Here is a 19,380-nt window from a genome sequence, read left to right on the forward strand (position 1 = left end):
TGAGGTTCTGGACGCTCTGGTTTTAGGAAACCTGACACTTAGACGACCAATTTCTGCACGCCAGGCCGGAAGAAGAGCTAAAAACCATAGGTTGCTACTTTTTAGATTTCTGCTGCTATAAACCCAGCCTGCTGTCTTAACCGCTGGACTCTAGCTCTTCCGTGCCCAGACACCTAGGTGACGCTCAATAAATATTTGTTTAATAAAGAATGAATGAGAGCGAAGAGAATCAATGTCAGATTATGAATGGGGAAGATATTTAAAAGATGATGCAGTCTACAAGTAGGTCTGGATGGCAGATACAGTAGAAGTCTCCTGGTTTCCATTCTGCCATCCCTTCCAACACGCATGCCTTCGTTTCCTACTACTTCCTTATGCTCGACATTCTTCCAGTGGTTTGTGTTTCCAGTACTGCACAAGGAGAAACCTCCTTGGAGATGGAGCCTACACTGAGAGAGTAGAGTTGATAAGTAAAGATTAAGAATCAGGTCCTTGGCTGAGCTCTGGATCAAGCCTCACCTGATCCAGACACATCCCAGACCAGTCCGCTGAAAGAAGGCCAGTGCAGTCAGCTAAGTGGCTGACTCTTGGTTTGGGCTTGGGTCATGATCTCAGGGTCGTGGGATTGAGCCCTGTGTCAGGCTTTGTGCTAAGTGGGGAGTCTGTTTAAGATTCCGTCTCCTTCTCTGGCCCCTCCCTCTGTGTGCGCTCTCGCTCTCTCTCTCTTTTTTTAAAAGATTTTATTTATTCACTTGACAGACAGAGATCACAAGCAGGCAGAGAGGCAGGCAGAGAGAGAAGGGAAGCAGGCTCCCCAATTAGCAGAGAGCCTGATGCCGGGGCTTGATCCCAGCACGGTGGGATCATGACCTGAGCCGAAGGCAGAGGCTTTAACCCACTGAGCCACCCAGGCTCCCCTACGCTCTCTCTCTCTTAAATAAATAAATCAATCTATAAAAAAAAATAAATGAGGGGAGTGCCTGGCTGACTCGGTTGATTGGGTGTCTGACTCTTGGTTTCAGCTCAGGTCATGATCTCATGAGTCATGAGATCCCATGGTGAGGGCCTCCCTCAGTGTTAAGTCTGCTTGAGATTCTCTCTTTCCCTCTTCCTTCACCCCTCTCCCCAAAATAAACAAATAAATCTTTTTTTTTTTTTAAGAAATTCATTTCTATTTAGACACTTAAGGACACAGTGTGGTTTTTACTCAACATTGCATTTCCAGTACAGGGCTGCACATAGTAGGCACTCAATAAGTATTTATTGAATAAATTAGTGATTGAAGTGACTTCTTTTTTTTTTTTTTTTTTTTACCAAGATGTGGATTTTAGAATATTAGATCAGGTAGGATGCTTTTGATGTAGTAAACATAAAATCAAACACAAACTGGTTTACAGTAAAAAGCAGAGGAGAGGAGGATTCTTTTTTTTTTTTTTTTAAGACTTTTAAAATTTATTTGACAGAGAGAGAGAGTACAAGCAGGGGGAGCAGCTGGCAGAGGGAGAAGCAGCCTCCACCCTAAGCAGAGAGCCCGATGCAGGACTTGATCTCAGGATCCTGGGATTACTACCTGAGCTGAAGGCAGACGCTTAACCAACTGTGCCACCCAGGTGCCCTCATCACCTAAAAGAATTTTTAAGAATTTTTATCCAGCCTTTCTTGGTGTTCTGAAGGAAGGGTTTTCAGCTTATGTAATCCACCATACTTCCAGGAATAGTATAGGGCCTCCTGCAGGGACATGCACAGAGTAGATGAGCCATGCATTTTCCTTGAATTATATGAGGACAGGTTGAGTCACTTGACTTCAGTACCGAGTTAGAATTACATTTTCCTCAACAGTAAGTTTGAGATAGCCACCACAAGTGCTTTGATTCACAGTGAGAGACAGAGGAATTATTCTGAGAAGACAAAAAATTATGCTTCATTGGGAGGGCTGTCTCGTGTACACTTAGGCATGTTACTGATAGTATCTGCTTATGCTCTTGGGTGAACCCACAGCATGAAAGAAGTGAAAATCCCCCATGAACAAGAGTGTCCCCTCTGGACAGCTAAATGGCCTTTTTCCTCCAAAAGTGAGCAAACAAGTCTGAGTTTAAAAACTTAAATGTTCTCAGTATTATTAATTTCATGCTATTTATATCTAAATGTTATTGAATAATCATTATTTGGTTATTTGATCAACCTATTTCATTATTTAAATTTAATTATTATTCAGGAAAATAAAATATCTACGCCTGCTACATTAACCAGAAATCAAGCTTGGCAATAGGATTCATACTTCAGCTTTGCTCCTAAGGAAGTGCCTGCTAAGCACTCTTTGAATTTTGCATCCATTTCCTGGTTCTGAGTTTCACTGAACAAATTCTTCCAGTCGCCAACTTCACCTGCAACACACAAAAAACAACAGATCCAGATATCTGTTAGAATATTTCTTCCTGGGGAGCCTGGGTGGCTCAGTGGGTTAAAGCCTCTGCATTTGGCTCTGCTCCGTTCATGATCCCAGAGTCCTGGGATAGAGCCCCGCATCTGGCTCCCTGCTCAGCCGGGAGCCTGTTTCCTCCTCTCTCTCTGCCTGCCCCTCTGCCCACTTGTGATCTCTGTCTGCCAAGTAAATAAATAAATCTTAAAAAAAAAAAAAAAATTCTTCCTGATTTTTTTTTAGCTACTTTCTTATTTTACTTTATTTTTATTTTTATTTAGGTATAGTGACACACAGTGTTGCATTAGTTTCAGGTATATCACACATTGGTTCAACAACTCTCTAAGTTATGCCCTGCTCACCACATGTATAGATCCCCTCCATCACCTATATACAACACCATTACAACACCACTGACTGCATTCCTAATGCTTTCTTTGCCTTTTATTCTTGTGGCTCATTCATCCCATAACAGGAGACATGTACCTCCCATGCTCCTTCACCCCTTTCGCCCATCCCCCACCCCTATTTCTTCTCAGTGCAGCATTTCACCCTGAAATGTGAAAATGGACACATGAAGAAAATTGGTCTTTTTTTTTTTTTAAGATTTTTTTAAAGTTTTTGTTTTTGTTTTTTGTTTGTTTTTTTTTGACAGAGATAGAGATCATAAGTAGGCAGAGAGGCAGGCAGAGAGAGAGGGGGAAGCAGGCTCCCCGCTGAGCAAAGAGCCCCATGCAGGGCTCCATCCCAGGACCCTGAGACCATGACCTGAGACCATGACCTGAGCTGAAGGCAGAGGCTTAACCCACTGAGCCTCCCAGGCACCCCAAGAAAATTAGTCTTAAGAATGAACATAGACTTTTGTAAAAATAACGGTATTCACTGGAGATTCCCCATCCGTGGCATGGGAGGTGATTTGCTCTTTACATCACTGAGGGAACGATAGGCTTTAGAGAGCTCCTATTCCCCCCTCCAACACCCCCCCCATCTCAAGCTTTGAGACCTAAATTTCCACTTTTTGAGAGTTATTTTTTTTTTCCTCTGTGAAGTCTTTTAAATACTTTAACCCCTGAGAAGTTATCAGTTTCTAGCAGGATTTTGTGAAAACCTCAGATTATTGAAAATTTTGCAGGAAGTTATTTTGCCTGAGATTAGGATATGTTTTCTTTTTGCTCTTAAAAGTGAAGGAAGTTACTTCTTTCTTTAGAATCTTTTGGTGATTTGGGTTGAGGGTGTAAGTTCCTTGTTGCATAGCCATTTGAAATGTATATTTATAAAGAGGATTTGATGACAGAAGGAAATGCTTAGATATATGAAGGGATTAACGTAAAACACAAAACTATTTACAAATGTCATCCACTACATAAAAGATCACAGAGTAAGGCCGGAAGAAATATGCTTAAAAAGTTAAACATGCCTCTGGTGGGAGAAATGTGGATAATTTTTAATGCTTTTTCAACTTTTCCTGTGTTTTTTGAATTTTCTACAAAGACTCTTATAAAATTTTTAAATTATTACTTTATTTTAGAATTTTTGTGTTCTGAATAGTGCTTGATTAACAATGTACAGAAACGTTCTATTTTTCCCCCTCCTTTATAGTTTATCAAACAAGGCATAAAAATCGAGAATAATGTCAGGAATCAAATGAAAGATTTATATTCAATGTTCCATTCACAGTGGGGATTTTAAATGGATCTTCATTCGATAAAGTATCGTAGAGTCAAGTAAACATACGTTCAAATCCTGATTCCTGATCATTAGCTTTGTGACAATGGACAAATTAATATCTCTGAGTTTTGATGCCCACATTTGTAAAATTAAGGAATTAATATCTTTTTGTTGTTGTTGTTGTAAAATTTATGCCCAGCAAAAGGTCTAACGGATGGTAGATGCTTGATAAATGACAGTTGTCATTGTGATATGTGTTGCCTCTAAGTCACCTTATACTTTCATTATATATGTAATAAAAGGACCTGGTAATCCCTTAGCTGTATTACCATTAATTTCCATAAGAAATTAGAATGCTTTAACAAAATTTAGTAAAATCTTCAATTGACAGAGATAGCTAGTTGCTTATACAATACTCATTATCTCCTCCTTTCTTATTAACAAAACCCTGATTTTAATTTGGCAATTATGTCCCAACCTAAAAAAAAAAAAATTAAAAAAATCACAGTTCCCAGCCAACAGTACTGCCAATGAGGTGTGCATGATTCTCTGTCTCTTGCTACTCCCTTTTTATTTTAATAAAACAATCCTTTAGTTTAATATAATGGCTTCTGTCTTGCCATCACAAAGTGACAAGCAGAAAGGCAGAAGGAACTGAGTACACTAAGAGATTTTAGATATTTTGGACGTGCCAGTCTATTTCTGAACTGACTGTGTCAAACTTCTTGTTGAGGGAGAGAAAAAGGGAATCCTGTCTTAATTTAAGGTCTAGTGATGTGGATTCCCTATAACATGCAGATTGACCCGTGTCCCAGAAATCAGTGTGGCTTTACCTTTGCGGAACAGAAACGGACCAACAGCACCATGCGTTTCCTGGGACTTGGCTCTCATTGCTTGGAAGGTACTTTGGGCTGAGATGATTTGAATCTGCTCCCCCGTTAAAGAGAATCCAAAGAACTCAGCAATTTGTTTTATTCCAGCAGCCAGGTTCTGAAAACAAAATTTTCAGGGATAAATTTCCTTCTGTGGGAATTGTGCCATAGCAAAAACAGGCTTCTTAGCCAGAATAGATTAAGCTTAGCACTCTAACTCATCTTTTTATCTCAGGATCTTTAGACTTCTGATACTTCTGTATCAATATTCAAGATAGCCTTACATGATATTCTGTATCGATTTTCCTTTGTAGTTTTTTTTTTAAGATTTTATTTATTTATTTGACAGAGAGAGAGAGAGAGATCACAAGTAGGCAGAGAGGCAGGCAGAGGGGGTGGGGGAAGCAGAGAGCCCCATGTGGGACTAGATCCCAGGACCCTGAGATCATGACCTGAGCCGAAGGCAGAGGCTTAACCCACTGAGCCACCCAGGCTCCCCGTCCTTTATAGTTTCAATATATGACTTTTCCTGAACTCTTCAGGATATAAATAATAATAGTAAGCATTAAGTAGAAGGTAAGAATCTAGGTGATATTCACTTTAGTAAAAAGCACCTGTTTTGATGAGGTGAGGAAATTAATGTAATTGTACATGATCATTCCAATTCTTTTTTCTTTTGAATCCTGTGTTTAATTCCATCAGGAAAGTCTAATTTTTAGAATCATAAAAACTAGAGGGAGTCTTGAAATGTATCTTGTCTAAATACACTTGTAAATCATGAACCCCCTCAACAGTATTGCTGACCAATGAAGATTCATGAACAGTTTCTTTTTTTTTTTTTTTAAGATTTTTATTTATTTATTTGACAGACAGAGATCACAAGTAGGCAGAGAGGCAGGCAGAGAGAGAGAGAGAGAGAAGAGGAAGCAGGCTCTCTGTGGAGCAGATAGCCCGATGCGGGGCTCGATCCCAGGACCCCGGGATCATGACCCGAGCTGAAGGCAGAGGCTTTAACCCACTGAGCCACCCAGGCGCCCCTCATGAACAGTTTCTTAAGCTGTATTCTACAGAACACTAATTTACTTTGTAGTTATAGATGATTCATGGCAAAAAAAAAAAGGAGGTTGAAGAGTTGAGGTCCAATAAGTTTGGAATCCTTTTGGTTAAAAAAAGATAACCTTTTTGTTTGTTTGCTTTTCCTATAGGATCTCCCAATCTTTACTATGCCAGCTTGTAACATAAATATCCCAGAAGTCTATCAGTTTCCAAATCAGTTTGAACTCTAAGCAAGAATTATTAACATCTGGGGCGCCTGGGTGGCTCAGTGGGTTAAGCCGCTGCCTTCGGCTCAGGTCATGATCTCAGGGTCCTGGGATCGAGTCCCGCATCGGGCTCTCTGCTCAGCAGGGAGCCTGCTTCCTCCTCTCTCTCTCTCTGCCTGCCTCTCTGCCTACTTGTAATCTCTCTCTGTCAAATAAATAAATAAATCTTTAAAAAAAAAAGAATTATTAACATCTGGGCAACACTGACATTCCACAGAACACAAGTTTTAGAGACATTATTCTAGAAGGAGAACTAAATTGCTATGCTCTTTCACGTTTCATAGATGCACTCTATCAACCGAAGGGACCGGTTCAGTGACACTTTCCTTTTATAAGAATGTCAGGGGAGACTGGTGTTAAGAACTCACTTCCACTAGCAGGCATCTGACACACTCCCTTCTTTTTAACATACTTTCTTCACTGGACTTCCTGGACCTTGGCTTCCCCTCTGCCTCAGTAGCCCCTCCTCTTTCTCCTTTGCAGATTCTTCCTGTTTCCCAAGCTCTCTCTATGGGGAACTCCAGGGCTCAGTTCTTGGTCTTCTTCTCTTCTCCATCTGTATACATACATACATGGGTATGTAATCTCACGGCTTTAATACCATACATGTGCCAAATTTAGATGTACACCCCAGAACTCTCTTCATTCAAGACTTTTATACCCAATTGCCTACCTGACCTCTCCATTTGGATGACTGAGAAGCATCTCAGACTAAGCTAACACCAAAACCCTGATCTCTCCCACTATCCTGCTTTCACCTGCCGGCATCTCCTACTCAAATGATGACAACTCAATCCTTTCAGTTGGTCAAGCCAATAATATTGGAGTCCTATCTGATTTCTCTTTTTCTTTCCATTCTTTCTCCTGTGCAGTCCAGCAACAAATCCTATTAGCTCTTCTTCAACATATATTCAGAATTCAACCATTTATCACTGCCACTGCCCCTTCTGGCCTGAGCAACCATCTTCCTTTGCTTGGACTACTGCAGTACTCTCCTCATGGTTTCTCTACACTGTCTTTGCTTCTCTCTAGTATGTTCTCATGCAGCAATCAGAATGAACCTATTAAAAATACATCAACTCGGGCGCCTGGGTGGCTCAGTGGGTTAAGCCTCTGCCTTCGGCTCAGGTCATGATCTCAGGGTCCTGGGATCGAGTCCTTCATCTGGCTCTCTGCTCAGCAGGGAGTCTGCTTCCTCCTCTCTCTCTCTCTGCCTGCCTCTCTGCCTACTTGTGATTTCTCTCTGTCAAACAAATAAATAAAATCTAAAAAAAAAAAAAAAATGCGTAAACTCCTATCAGGCTTCTGCTGGATTTCTGCAGTGGCTTCCCCTTTCACTCAGAGTGAAAGCCAAAGGATTTCAATGGCCTGCCACATGATTCACTCTACCTCATTCCCTTGCCTCTGTTCTCATTGGTTAATCTCCTCAGGCTCACTCCTAAGGACCCAGCCACATTCACCTCCTTCATGTCACTTAATGATGCCCGGAATACTTCTACCTCAGGACCTTTACTCCAGTTGATTCTGTATGCCTGGAAAGCTCTTATTCCAGTTACCACTTGGCTCACTCCCTCTTTCTTCCTATTTATACTGGGATCCGTCCAACATCCCAATTCCCCACCCCTACCTAGCATTTCCAGTTTTCCTTAATCAGCTATGCCATTTCTTTTCTCCCACATATTATAAACATTAAAAAATATTGTATTTATTATTTCTCTTTCGCTCTCCCTGCCTTCTTCAGTTAGAAGGTAAGCTTCTCCAGGGCAGTGAACTTACTGGTTTGCTTACTGACGTATCACAAAGACCTAGAACAATGCTAATCGCTCATTCACTAAATGTTCATGAGTAACAATTCATGCATAAGCAATTTTAAAAATAACATCATATGGAAAGATCCAATTCACAGCCAAATGCATGTTCAGTTAAATCTCAACTGAAACCTACCTATTATTTTTGCCATTCTTATTTTTTTTATAGATTTAATTAATTTATTTGACAGAGAGAGATTACAAGTAGGCAGAGAGGCAGGCAGAGAGAGAGGAAGGGAAGCAGGCCTCCCGCTGAGCAGAGAGCTCCATGCTGGACTTGATCCCAGGACCCTGAGATCATGACCCGAGCCGAAGGCAGCGGCCCAACGCACTGAGCCACCCAGGTGCCCTGCCATTCTTATTCTTAAACCTACCTATTATTTCTGCCATTTCCTGCTATCGCAGCAGGAAAATAAAGCAGCCACTCTTAGTAATAAGTTGCTAAGCATTACTTTGTTTCTGTTAAATAAAGAATCTAAGCCCCTACACATTTTTTTTCCCCTAGCACTGTCCCACATATCTAGAATATTCTTTTTTTTAATTGAATACAATATTCATACAACTGGACATTAAAAGTAAGTGCTCTATGTTTATTTTATAAGAAATTATTCTATAGAATGTCAATAATCATAATCTCACCTCTTTCAAGTCTTCGTATAATATGAACTTAACATTGTCATCATCAAGATGTTTGTTCCAATTAATGGCAAAATCAAAATAACTTCCCCAAGAAACTGAAAACACAGGAAAAAAATTCTTAAAGAATTTTAAATAGCTGAGGTTAAAATGAAAGATAGTTAATGTATGCTCAAAATATAAACTATACATATGTGTATATGCTCAAAAAAGATTTTTTAAAAGATTTTATTTATTTATTTATTTGACAGAGAGAAATCACAAGTAGGCAGAGAGGCAGGCAGAGAGAGAAAGGGAAGCAGGCTCCCTGCTGAGCAGAGAACCCAATGAGGGACTGGATCCCAGGACCCTGAGATCATGACCTGAGCCTAAGGCAGCAGCTTAACCCACTGAGCCACCCAGGTGCCCCAAGATTTTTTTTTTAAAGATTTATTTAGGCCCTGAGATAATGACCTGAGCCAAAATCAAGAGTCTGACATTTAACTGGCTGAGCCACCCAGGCACCACTCAAACATGAGGTTTGTTATTACGAATCCCTGCTCCAAAAGAATTGTATAAACCATTCCTATCTTGAGATTTCTAATCATTTTATTATTTTCATCAATAATAACACAACTAAGCAAGTTGCAAAAGTGATTTGATTAAAAACTGTCAGATATTCATGGTTAAGTGAATAAAATAATTCAGAAATAGTGAATGATACATGGAAACTGACAGATAGTGTCAGAAAGAAAGAAATAATTAGACAGATGTTGTCTAGATCAGCATTGCCCAATAGAAATTTAATGCAAACCACATCTGTAATTTTATTTTATTTCTGAAGATGTATTTATTAGAGAGAAGTGCACAAGTGGGACAGGCAGAGGGATAAGGAAAGAAATGTGAAGCAGACTCTGTGGGACTTATTATTATTTTTTTAAGTTTTTTTTAATTTTAATTTTAATTTTTTTGGTAATCTCTATCCCCAACATGGGGTTGAACTCACAATCCAAGATTAAGAGTCGCATGCTCTATCCACCGAGCCAGCCAGGTGCCCCTGTCCCATGTCTGTTCTATGCCTACCCCCTACTCATAGTCAACATGTGAATTGCCCAAATTATTTTTAAAAACACTAATGTATTATTGTTTGATGCACAGAACTAGTGGTGCTATAAAACTTCATTTAAAAGCAACTTTTTGGTTCCTGGATCCTCCATAATCTTTCTTCACTGTAAAACACATTTGATTTTTTTGTACTTAGTGGGGTCACCTGTTGAAGTGAGAATTCTTTTGCCAACAGCTATACCTTGTCCTTTCATGAACTGTCTGAAGAATTCATCCCAAGAGCCATAGCTTGGAATATCAGGGACATCATTGTGGAAATGGAAAAAAGATACTGCCGTATCTTTAGGGTTTCGAAATATCACCAATATCTAGGGAGAGAAAATTAAGTTAATTTATTCAGATCAATGTTTTGAACCTTGGAAAAGCGAAGGGGTGAGCAATATCGTTATATATTTTTGTATACAACTTAATTTCGTTAACAAAAAGAGGAAGAATGACAGGAAGAAATTGAGGAAGAGGTGGTAGCAGGTGGGGAAATTTAGGGAAAGGGGAGAAAAAAGAAGAAAAAGCAGATCGATGCTGTAGTAGAGAACTTCTGCTAGTGAACTTTGTAAAAAGGCACATAGAGAAGACATCTAAAAGGAAAAAAGAGGAAGCTCATTAGAATAGTCACAGGACATGATCTGGGAAGTTAAATTGCAAAGTAAAAATTGCAAAATAATATTAAGGAAAATGAAAATAATGTTCAGAGTTTGGTGGGAGAAGATCCAATAGGGATAAGAGTGACCAAAGCGTCTGCAGTTACATACACACGACATGAAGTTTGCTATTATATGTGAAAGTCAGAAATAAAATTATTTCAGACCTCAGGGAAATAATGCTCACCAGAAAGAATGGCAACAACAACAGCAAACCCTGCTGCTTGTTTTCCTAGATTGTACTCTCTTGTTAAACACTCTAAATATCTTAGTGGGATTCTGAAATCTAGTCACTATAGAACAGATTTAAAATATGTTCAATTCCAGGTATATGTTTTATATCCTAGCTGAAAATACCTTTGCTTTGCATGAAACTATAGCTAATATAACCTGAAGAAACAACAGAAGAAATATTAAATCTCACACTTCATTTCTTAAAATTCTGTAAGATAGGAACTTCATCACATAGCCCAGAAAGGCAGTATCTAGACGTTAAATACTTCAAACTGACATATGAGTAAGAATGACACTCACCTTGGCTTTATTCTTGACGATGGACCCAGGTAATTTGTCATAATGGAGGTGAGTTGCCAAAATCCTTGGCGATGGGAACTGTTTCATTCTCTTAAAAATATACACAATAAAGTGAAAGTGTGGGTGTGTCTTATGGTCAACCACTCTTTTTTTTTTTTTTAAAGATTTTATGTATTTATTTGACAGACAGAGATTATAAGTAGACAGAGAGGCAGGCAGAGAGAGGAAGGGAAGCAGGCTCCCCGCTGATGTGGGCCTCAATCCCAGGACCCTGGGATCATGACCTGAGCCAAAGGCAGAGGCTTTAACCCACTGAGCCACCCAGGCACCCCATGGTCAATTACTCTTAACTGTAGTATTTGAATGGTAGTTTCAAGGACCACTATTGTGTCTTCTTCAGTTCCTCCTCAAAATTTTTTTGTTTTGTTTTGTTTTAGAGAGAGAGAAAGGAAGAATGTGCTTGTGCACAGGGTTGGGGGAAGGGCAGAGGGAGAGAGCATCTTAAGCAGCTTCACCTCCAGTGCGGAGCCCTGTGTGGGGGTGTGGGGGAGGATTGGATGGGGGTGGGCTTGGCTCAATCTCATAACCCCGAGATCATGACCCGAACTGAAATCAAGATTCAGATGCTTAACAGACTGAGCCACACAGGTGCCCCTCTTCTCCCAGTTTTTATTTTTTTGTTTTCTTACTTTATGGAGGCAAGGAATGGAAAAAAACATGAACAAATAATTTAAATCATCCTTTTGGAAGTCCTTGTAGGATCTGGTTTATCTTTTATCTTTTTTTTTTTTTTTTGGTCATTTTTTGAAAAGTTTACCTTTTCTCACAATCACACCAAATTCTTTTTGTTCAAGAGGGCTCATAATCTCCGGTCTACTCTTTGAGTTAATATGGCTGTCTTCTATATTCAAGGTTTTTAACAGAAATATTCAAGTTTTCCCATAGCTCCTCCGAACCTATTTTTAATATCTAGATTTTTTTTTTTAACAAAAATATTCCAGGGGCACCTGGGTGGCTCAACCAGTTAAGCATTTGCCTTCAACTCAGGTCATGATCCCTAGGTCCTGGGATCAAACCCCAACTTGGGCTTCCTCCTCAGCAGGGAGCCTGCTTTTCCCTCTTCCTCTTCCTCCATTCATGCTCTCCCTCTCTTTCAAATAAACAAATAAATGATTTTTTAAAATTTCCATTCAAATATCCCAACAGAACCTGAAAATGCATAGTCACTTAACTATCTGAGAAATATTTTACAAGAGAAAATCTTGTCAGTGTGAGGACTCAAAAACTGATTCTTTGTGTGTATGTATCTACTTCTACTGATAATTTAAGAAATGAACTGATCTGTTTAATCTGCCAGCAGTAAGGGTTTTGTCTTAAAATCAGGCCTTTAGTATGTTATATAGGCTAAAGTTTCAAGTTTATTTCCATACTTGTACAGGTCACTCACTGTTTGGTCACATTATTTCAGTGATAAAGTGATATTTAGATATTTGTAGCCAATTGTTCTGTAAAAATTTAGTGGAGATCCCAACTCAAGCAAGGGCAAAACATAAAAAAAAATTCTAAAAATAAAAAAGCCAATGTAAGTCAATGATATGGGCCCCAGTGGTGATTAATAGTCATAATACTTGATTTACATCATTAGTTTTAAATGTCACTTTTAGATTCATTCACAGCAATCCTCTCAGGTAGGTGTTATAACCCCCATTTTAGAGATTAACAATAGGCTTTGAGGTTTTAAGTGCTTTGTACAAAATCACACAGATGGTAATTTTCAGATTAAGTTATAGTATGCTGTTTCCACTACACTGCATGGCCAAAAATCACAAAAAGACATATGAGAAAGGGTAAAGTTCCTAAAAGGATTAGAAAAATATCAACGGAGAAAGTGAGAAATAACTGTAACAAAACTGACATGCATATAATAAAACATTAATGAAAATGTGACATAGCCAAACTATAAGCAGTGTAAAGACTGTATGTTTATTTTATTTTATTTATTTTTTAAAGTAATCTCTATGCTGACCCACAACCCTGGTATCAAGAGTTGCATGCTCCACCGACTAAGATAGCCAGGTACAGGAAAATATATGTATTTTAGAAAAGTTTTCTGTAAAATGAATAGCTGTTAAGTAAAGCTTGTCTTCTTACTGATTTCCATTTTAAAATGGAGGTGCATGGCTGGCTCAGTCAGAGCAAGCAACTCTTGATCTCCAGGTCATGAGTTCAAGCCCCACTTTTGGTGTAGAGTTTACTTTTTAAAAAAAAAGTTGGAAAACTGGGGAAATGTTAGCATAAACTGTAAAGTTGATGCTAAACACCCTCTTTAGAAAAAATGTTATGCAACGGTCTGGACAGGAGAAACCAGTGGGGCTTTTCACTGGCCCATCGTTTCTTACCTAGGAAAAAACTTAAGTTTCCTGTCCACACAACCTGAACCAGTCCTGACTGCCCACATCTGGGGGCGGTCAGCCACAAGCAGGATGGCTCACCTTACCAGGGGCAGGAGCACATTTACCTCCCACTCCAGCCCGCCTCCCCTAAGTCCTGACACATCTCATTTGCATATGATTTTCTGTGACTTTAGCCCGATCCATGGAAATGACTTTCTTCCACGTAAAATCCAACTTCTCAGCTTATATTTGTCATCATGCCAAGTGTTTCTGTCATTTTCCAGAAACCGCTTTCTAAGTCCAAATCCAATAATTTATTTCTTAGTAACTGAGTTCTTCTGTCTGCTTGATAGTTGGGAGTCTTGGTAGTAAACATGTCTCAAAATTTTGCTGAGATTGTGGTTCCTCCTTGAATACAGCCATCCCGTCCCAAATGTATTCCTGGTGTATCTAGGTAGGGCTGGGGATGGTCTGACTCTCACCTGTCCTGTCCAAGCGCTAAAGTCTTGAGGCAGATCCTTCTTCCCACCCTTTTCTTGCCTTCCCTAGCAGGAACCAGAGTATCCTGTCTCACACCCAAGCCCCACTTAGTTTTACTGATAAAGTGAATGATAACATGTGGTAAGGTGAATTAGAACAGGCAGGATGACCTGTTAGAACGTTTACACACACCAGTGACTTACTCTCTCAGTTACTACTTGATCCTTTTCCATCTTCCCCCACACCCTCCACCAACACACACACACCAGAGTCATCATGGAGGCAGGAACATCAAAGGTAATGTCTTATTAGGAAAAGTCTGGGGACTGCTGACATAAACTGAAGGCAGGATGATCTGAGCCTTAGAAGAACCCTCCTATGGCATTCCACCCAAGTCTCCATCTTCAGACACAAAGCTTTTTTAAATTTCAATTTCTTAAAAAAGAATTTGCTTTTATATTTATTTACTTAAGATTTTTTTAAAATGAAGATTTTACTTCTCTGATAAAATGCAAGAGTATGTGTGAGGCGGGGTGGGTGTCAGGGCAGGGAGAGAGACAAGCAGACTCGACGCTGAGTACCAAGACAGACCTGGGCTCAACCTCAAGACCCTGAGATCATGACCTGAGCCAAATCCAAGAGTTGGATGTTTAACCAACAGAGCCACCCAGGAGCTCCTAAGATTTTATTTTTTAAGTAATCTCTACACACAAATGGGGCTCAAACTTACAACTCTGAGATCAGAAGACACATACTGTACTCAGTGAGCCAGGCAGGCAACCCTGGTTTTAATTTTTCTTCAGGTTTCTCGGCTTGCTTTCTCTTCTATTTTTTTCTTTTACAAGTAGGCTGTCTATATATATTAACCTCTGCAAGAGGTTAAGAAGCACTAATTGGAAAACTTGGGTTCAAATCTTGGCCCTGCCATTTATTAGCCCCTTGACATTGGTTAAGTTTCTAACAGTTTTGCCTTTTGTCATTTGGTGATGAGGTTATTTTGCCATGAAATGAGATCATCCTTGAAAAGTGCTGGGAGTATATGGTGAAAACAAAATAAGTTGCCTAATTTTCTGAACTCAAAACTAAAACTCTACCCCAAATGGAAGAAATTTTCCGTGATAATTTACTATAAATTTAAAGGCTGTTTGTACTAACCTCATATTTTTCTGAGTCCCCACATTCAAGAATTGGGAATTCTGGATACTCATACTTTTTCTTAGATGCAGCAAATATCAGCTCATTAATGATGTGGAGAATCCAATTTGAACCTTAAAGAAAAATCCAAGAACCAAAGATCATTAAGGAGTCTTGATTTAGCAAAGGCATGTTACTTTCACATATATATCATAAAAATTGGAACCTACAGCCATCCTGTGGTATGAACAATCAGTTCTTCTGCATCTGAAATAAACTGCGCTGTGGGAAGAAACAGAGTTTTGTAGAAAACAGCACTTCTTACTTACATTAGTACAAAATTTGTTATCTTATTTTGCAGATTTTTTCTTTAACAAGTGACAATACTGCTTGAATCCATAACATGTTCCTTATAGAACACTGTTATGTTATAGAAATGATTGTTTATTGCCTATTATGTATTATTTCCTCTTACACTAATGAATATTTTCTATAGGAGTATAGATAATTTTGATTTTATAAAAATCCAGCATTGATTAACAGAAAAAATCAAATGAAGATGGCTTTGATAAGCACTTAGAGATGAAATAAGTTAAAAAAATCAAAAGTAGATTGTGAGATTGTGTGAAATAGGAGAATTTAGATTCTTAATGTCTCTTCCCCCATTAGTGAATCACCATGTAAAGCTGGTTTGCGAAACTAAAGGATGGATGATGTTTGATCCTGAAAAATATTCTATTATGTGGAAATCGTCATAGGCATTAGAGACATGGGCGAGCTTTTGCCTTTAGTCAAGAATCAAGATGAAAATGATTATTGCTCTCAGTGCTTGATAACAAATGGACTTTCCTGCATTCATCTTTCTGGTAGCCAGCACCAGAAAGATGCTAGCACCACCATGCATGCTTTCTACATCCATCATTCATCAGACCTTCTCCTTCAGACACCAAGATTTCTAAGTCTAGCAGTTCTCGTTATTGATTCCACAAATTATGCTCTTAACCATCTTGATCACCCCCCCCCACTGCTTTCTGGCTAACTTCATGCAGAGATGAACTACCCTCCTCCCCGACCTTTGCCTAGCACCCTGCCCAACCTACTCACTATGAAAAAGTGCCCTGGTAGAAAATGATTTGTCATTTACCACACTTTGGATAAGATGCGAGCACTATGTCATCACTTCTGGCTTCAAAGGTGTCCAAGGCCTGGAAAGTTTCTGAGGTGCACATGGTGATTGGGTATGGAATCCCCTGATGAATGAAAAACAAGTGAGAAAGTGCGGTTTCTTTTGATTTTTCCAAAGCTTCGTCAATATAGTCAATAAATTTGGACTTATTGGCCATGCTGGCTCCCTGCTGATGAAACTGTTCTGTAGTTGTCCAGGGGCAGCAATAGCTTTTATTGGAGTTTTTCAGGAGGTGGAATAAGGGCTCCTCCCATTCCCATGAGAAATAAATTCTTTAATTCTCACCCCCTTCTCCTCACCTGCCTTTCCGCACGCCCACCTCTGACAAAAGGCAAACCGCAGGTGCAAAGCAACCTGAGGATCAGAGAATAATACCAAAGGGGCTGATCATGTTACCTCCCTTGGAGGAAAGTAAGAATAGAATCTCTAACCAGATGACAATAGATATTAACTATCTAACAAATAGTTATTTAACTGAATCAGACATGCAATTTTTCCATCACAGGAAAGCTGAGGAAATTTTGTATGTCAGCAGAATGTATCTTACTAAGGCAGGTAGTAGATGTAGGAGAGAAACTTTAATTTTTTAATTTTTTTTAAGACTTTATTTATTTGAGAGAGAGAGAGAGAGAGTGCTTGACCAGGAAGGAGAGGGAGAAGCAGGTTCTCCCCTGAGCAGGGAGCCCAACAGGAGGCTCGATCCCAAGACTGTGAGATCATGACCTGAGCTGAAGGCAGACACCTAACTGACTGAGTCACCCAGGCACCTTGGAGAGCAACTTTTAATCTCCATTTTACAGAGGGGAAAGAACTAACCAGAGACAGTTCCTAGATAGATAGGTTTCTGGGTTTCATTATATTTGTAATAATATATTTTAAAATGTTTATAAAAAGGTAAAAGGAGTATTTGACTGTCTTACTATTTTTGTATGTCCATACAGCACTTCCCTTGAAGGGGTTATTACTTACATAACGATGGGGTGCTATTCACTGTAGGTGGGAAGCTTGTGTGTTTCAGACTCTCCCAAAAAAAGAAAATGAGTAGGACTGGACTCTCTGCCAAGCTGCTTAGTGGGATTGTCCCTTACATTATAGGCTTTGTTTTCCTGGGGAGGGTGGAATTTAAGGCATTAATTCAAATGCTGCTGTTGTCCTTTGCTTGCTTCTTAGTGAGTAAAATGATAAAAAAGACAATATGCCTGGATCCTGTTTTGACACTAATGCCTATAATTATAGGAGGATTTGGGAGGCTGTTTGGAATTGGTCATGTGAGCTTTGATTCTTCTTAGTCTCCCTGGGCTCAGGGCAAGCTGTCAGTCTTTCAGTTCTACCTACTTATTTTTTTCTTAAGATTTTATTTTTTAAAGTTTTTTATATATCCAAAGTAGCGCTCCAACTCACAACTTTGAGATCAAGAGTTGAGTACTCACCAACTGAACCAGTCAGGAGTCCCCTTCTTGACTCTTAATTGTCTATATGCGTGGTGGAGGGAAACAGCACGAATGATTGCATAATAACCTAGATTTATGATTATTTTTATTTATTTTTTTTAAGATTTTATTTATTTATCAGAGAGAGAGAGAGGGAGAGAGAGCGAGCATAGGCAGACAGAATGGCAGGCAGAGGCAGAGAGAGAAGCAGGCTCCCTGCTGAGCAAGGAGGCCGATGTGGGACTCAATCCTAGGAGGCTGGGATCATGACCTGAGCCGAAGGCAGCTGCTTAACCAACTGAGCCACCCAGGAGTCCCTAGATTTATGATTATTTGTACTGCTGTGCTTTTGAGTGCAAGTGGGCCTCCAATTCTGTGCAATCCAAGCCCAAGATAAATGGTGGGGGACCGCTAGATTGCACCTGGCTTAGCTCATGCTCCTGGTGGCATCCACAAAGGAGGTTTCTTTAAAGCTCCTTTCCTTGAGATTAAAGACATTGTTCCCTCTTAATTTTTTTCTTTTCATTTTTTTCCTAGACTATGGACTTATATCAGAGAGAGAGGGGGGGAGAGAGAAATTGAGAGGGTGAGGGGGGGGGTGAGAAAAAAAGAAAACCAAAACAAAACTGGTGACCAAAAATGTCTAGGTTGATTGAACTGTAAAGTCTGATTAGTAAAGCAGGAAATCAAGGATCAAGAAGCATAAAGCTCTTGGAAAGAAACTGAGGATTCTTGGAGGGGAGGTGTGGGGAGATGGGATAAGTGGGTGATGGGCATTAAGGAGGGCACTTGATGGAATGAACACTGGGTGTGATATGTAGCCGATAATCACCGAAAATAAGAAAGAAGCATATGGCTCTTGTGTGCCAGTTGGCCCAAGGCTGATTTTTAGGGGAAGGCAATTCAGCTGCTCCTATGCCATCCCCTTCTTTATGTAGTACAGTGCCTCTTCAGGATTAAGTTGTGCTTCTCCCGTCTTCTTTAGCAAGAGAAGTGCTACTTCCTAGTGTAGTACAGGATTGAAATTTACTTTGGAATCCCACATATAGGGGGAGGGTGTAACCTCTTGGTATTTTGGGAGTTTTTAAAAACTGGCTTCCCCTTCAGAAGTTGAACACCAGCAAGACAGAGGTGGATGCTGGAAACGTTCAGGGTCCAGGGCAGTTTAACTGGTGACACTTTGTCATCCTAGACTGGGGGTGATGGAGAAGCACTCCACTCCAGCACTGGGCAGCTGGCAAGCAGGAATCTTGCCCTCACTTCCCCAGCCTCAGGAACAGTGCTGCTAGAGGCTGTAGGTCCCCACTGCTCTGTGTCCTCTGGCCATTAGAAGGGATGGCTGGGTAATCACCAACATCCTGGGCTTCTCTTCTGCAGTAGGTGTCCTCTGGCACTAGTAGCAATGGGTCATCCAATCCTTTTGTCAGGTGATTAAAAGAGCTTCATTCTGAGGATCCCAGACAGGTCACTCTTTCTCTTTCCGTGGGAGAATGGACAGCAGACTTCCTAGGTACTTGTTAATGATGAGATCCCTGCTGCCCCTGCTCTTATGACCACAGCAGAGGACTGCAACTTTGGCTAACTTCTGTGCCTTGGACATGATGAAGCAAAGGAACTTCATTCGGGTCACTTGCATCCCTCTGCTAGAGTTAACAAATCAGGGTCACACTGGGAATGTACAGCCTCCCAAAAGAGACTTTGGGAGGGGTGGGTGCTGGAGACTTAGAGGAGAATGAACAGGACTTATGAACTGCGG

General features: G+C 40.0%; 1 protein-coding gene across 1 annotated transcript; it reads right to left on the minus strand.

Moving 5' to 3' along the window:
* Positions 1 to 2,253: 2,253 nt before the first annotated feature.
* SULT6B1 (sulfotransferase family 6B member 1) lies at positions 2,254 to 16,351 on the minus strand. Its single transcript, XM_059407620.1, has 7 exons — positions 16,153 to 16,351; positions 15,030 to 15,142; positions 11,002 to 11,091; positions 10,011 to 10,137; positions 8,729 to 8,823; positions 4,921 to 5,077; positions 2,254 to 2,384 (listed from the first exon to the last, which is right to left on the minus strand). Exons 1-7 carry the CDS (start codon positions 16,349 to 16,351, stop codon positions 2,254 to 2,256), a joined length of 912 nt encoding a protein of 303 aa, XP_059263603.1.
* Between the last annotated feature and the right edge of the window lie 3,029 nt (positions 16,352 to 19,380).

Source organism: Mustela nigripes, chromosome 7 (genome assembly GCF_022355385.1).
Source record: "Mustela nigripes isolate SB6536 chromosome 7, MUSNIG.SB6536, whole genome shotgun sequence".
NCBI lineage: Eukaryota > Metazoa > Chordata > Mammalia > Carnivora > Mustelidae > Mustela > Mustela nigripes.

Coding starts and splice junctions, on each gene's coding strand:
- SULT6B1 (XM_059407620.1), bottom strand. CDS start 16,351: ATGGCCAATAAGTCCAAATTTATTGACTATATTGACGAAGCTTTGGAA. Junction 15,143..16,152: donor CGCATCTTATCCAAAGTGTG/GTAAATGACAAA, acceptor TTTTTCTTTAAG/GTTCAAATTGGATTCTCCAC. Junction 11,092..15,029: donor GGGACTCAGAAAAATATGAG/GTTAGTACAAAC, acceptor TATATTTTTAAG/AGAATGAAACAGTTCCCATC.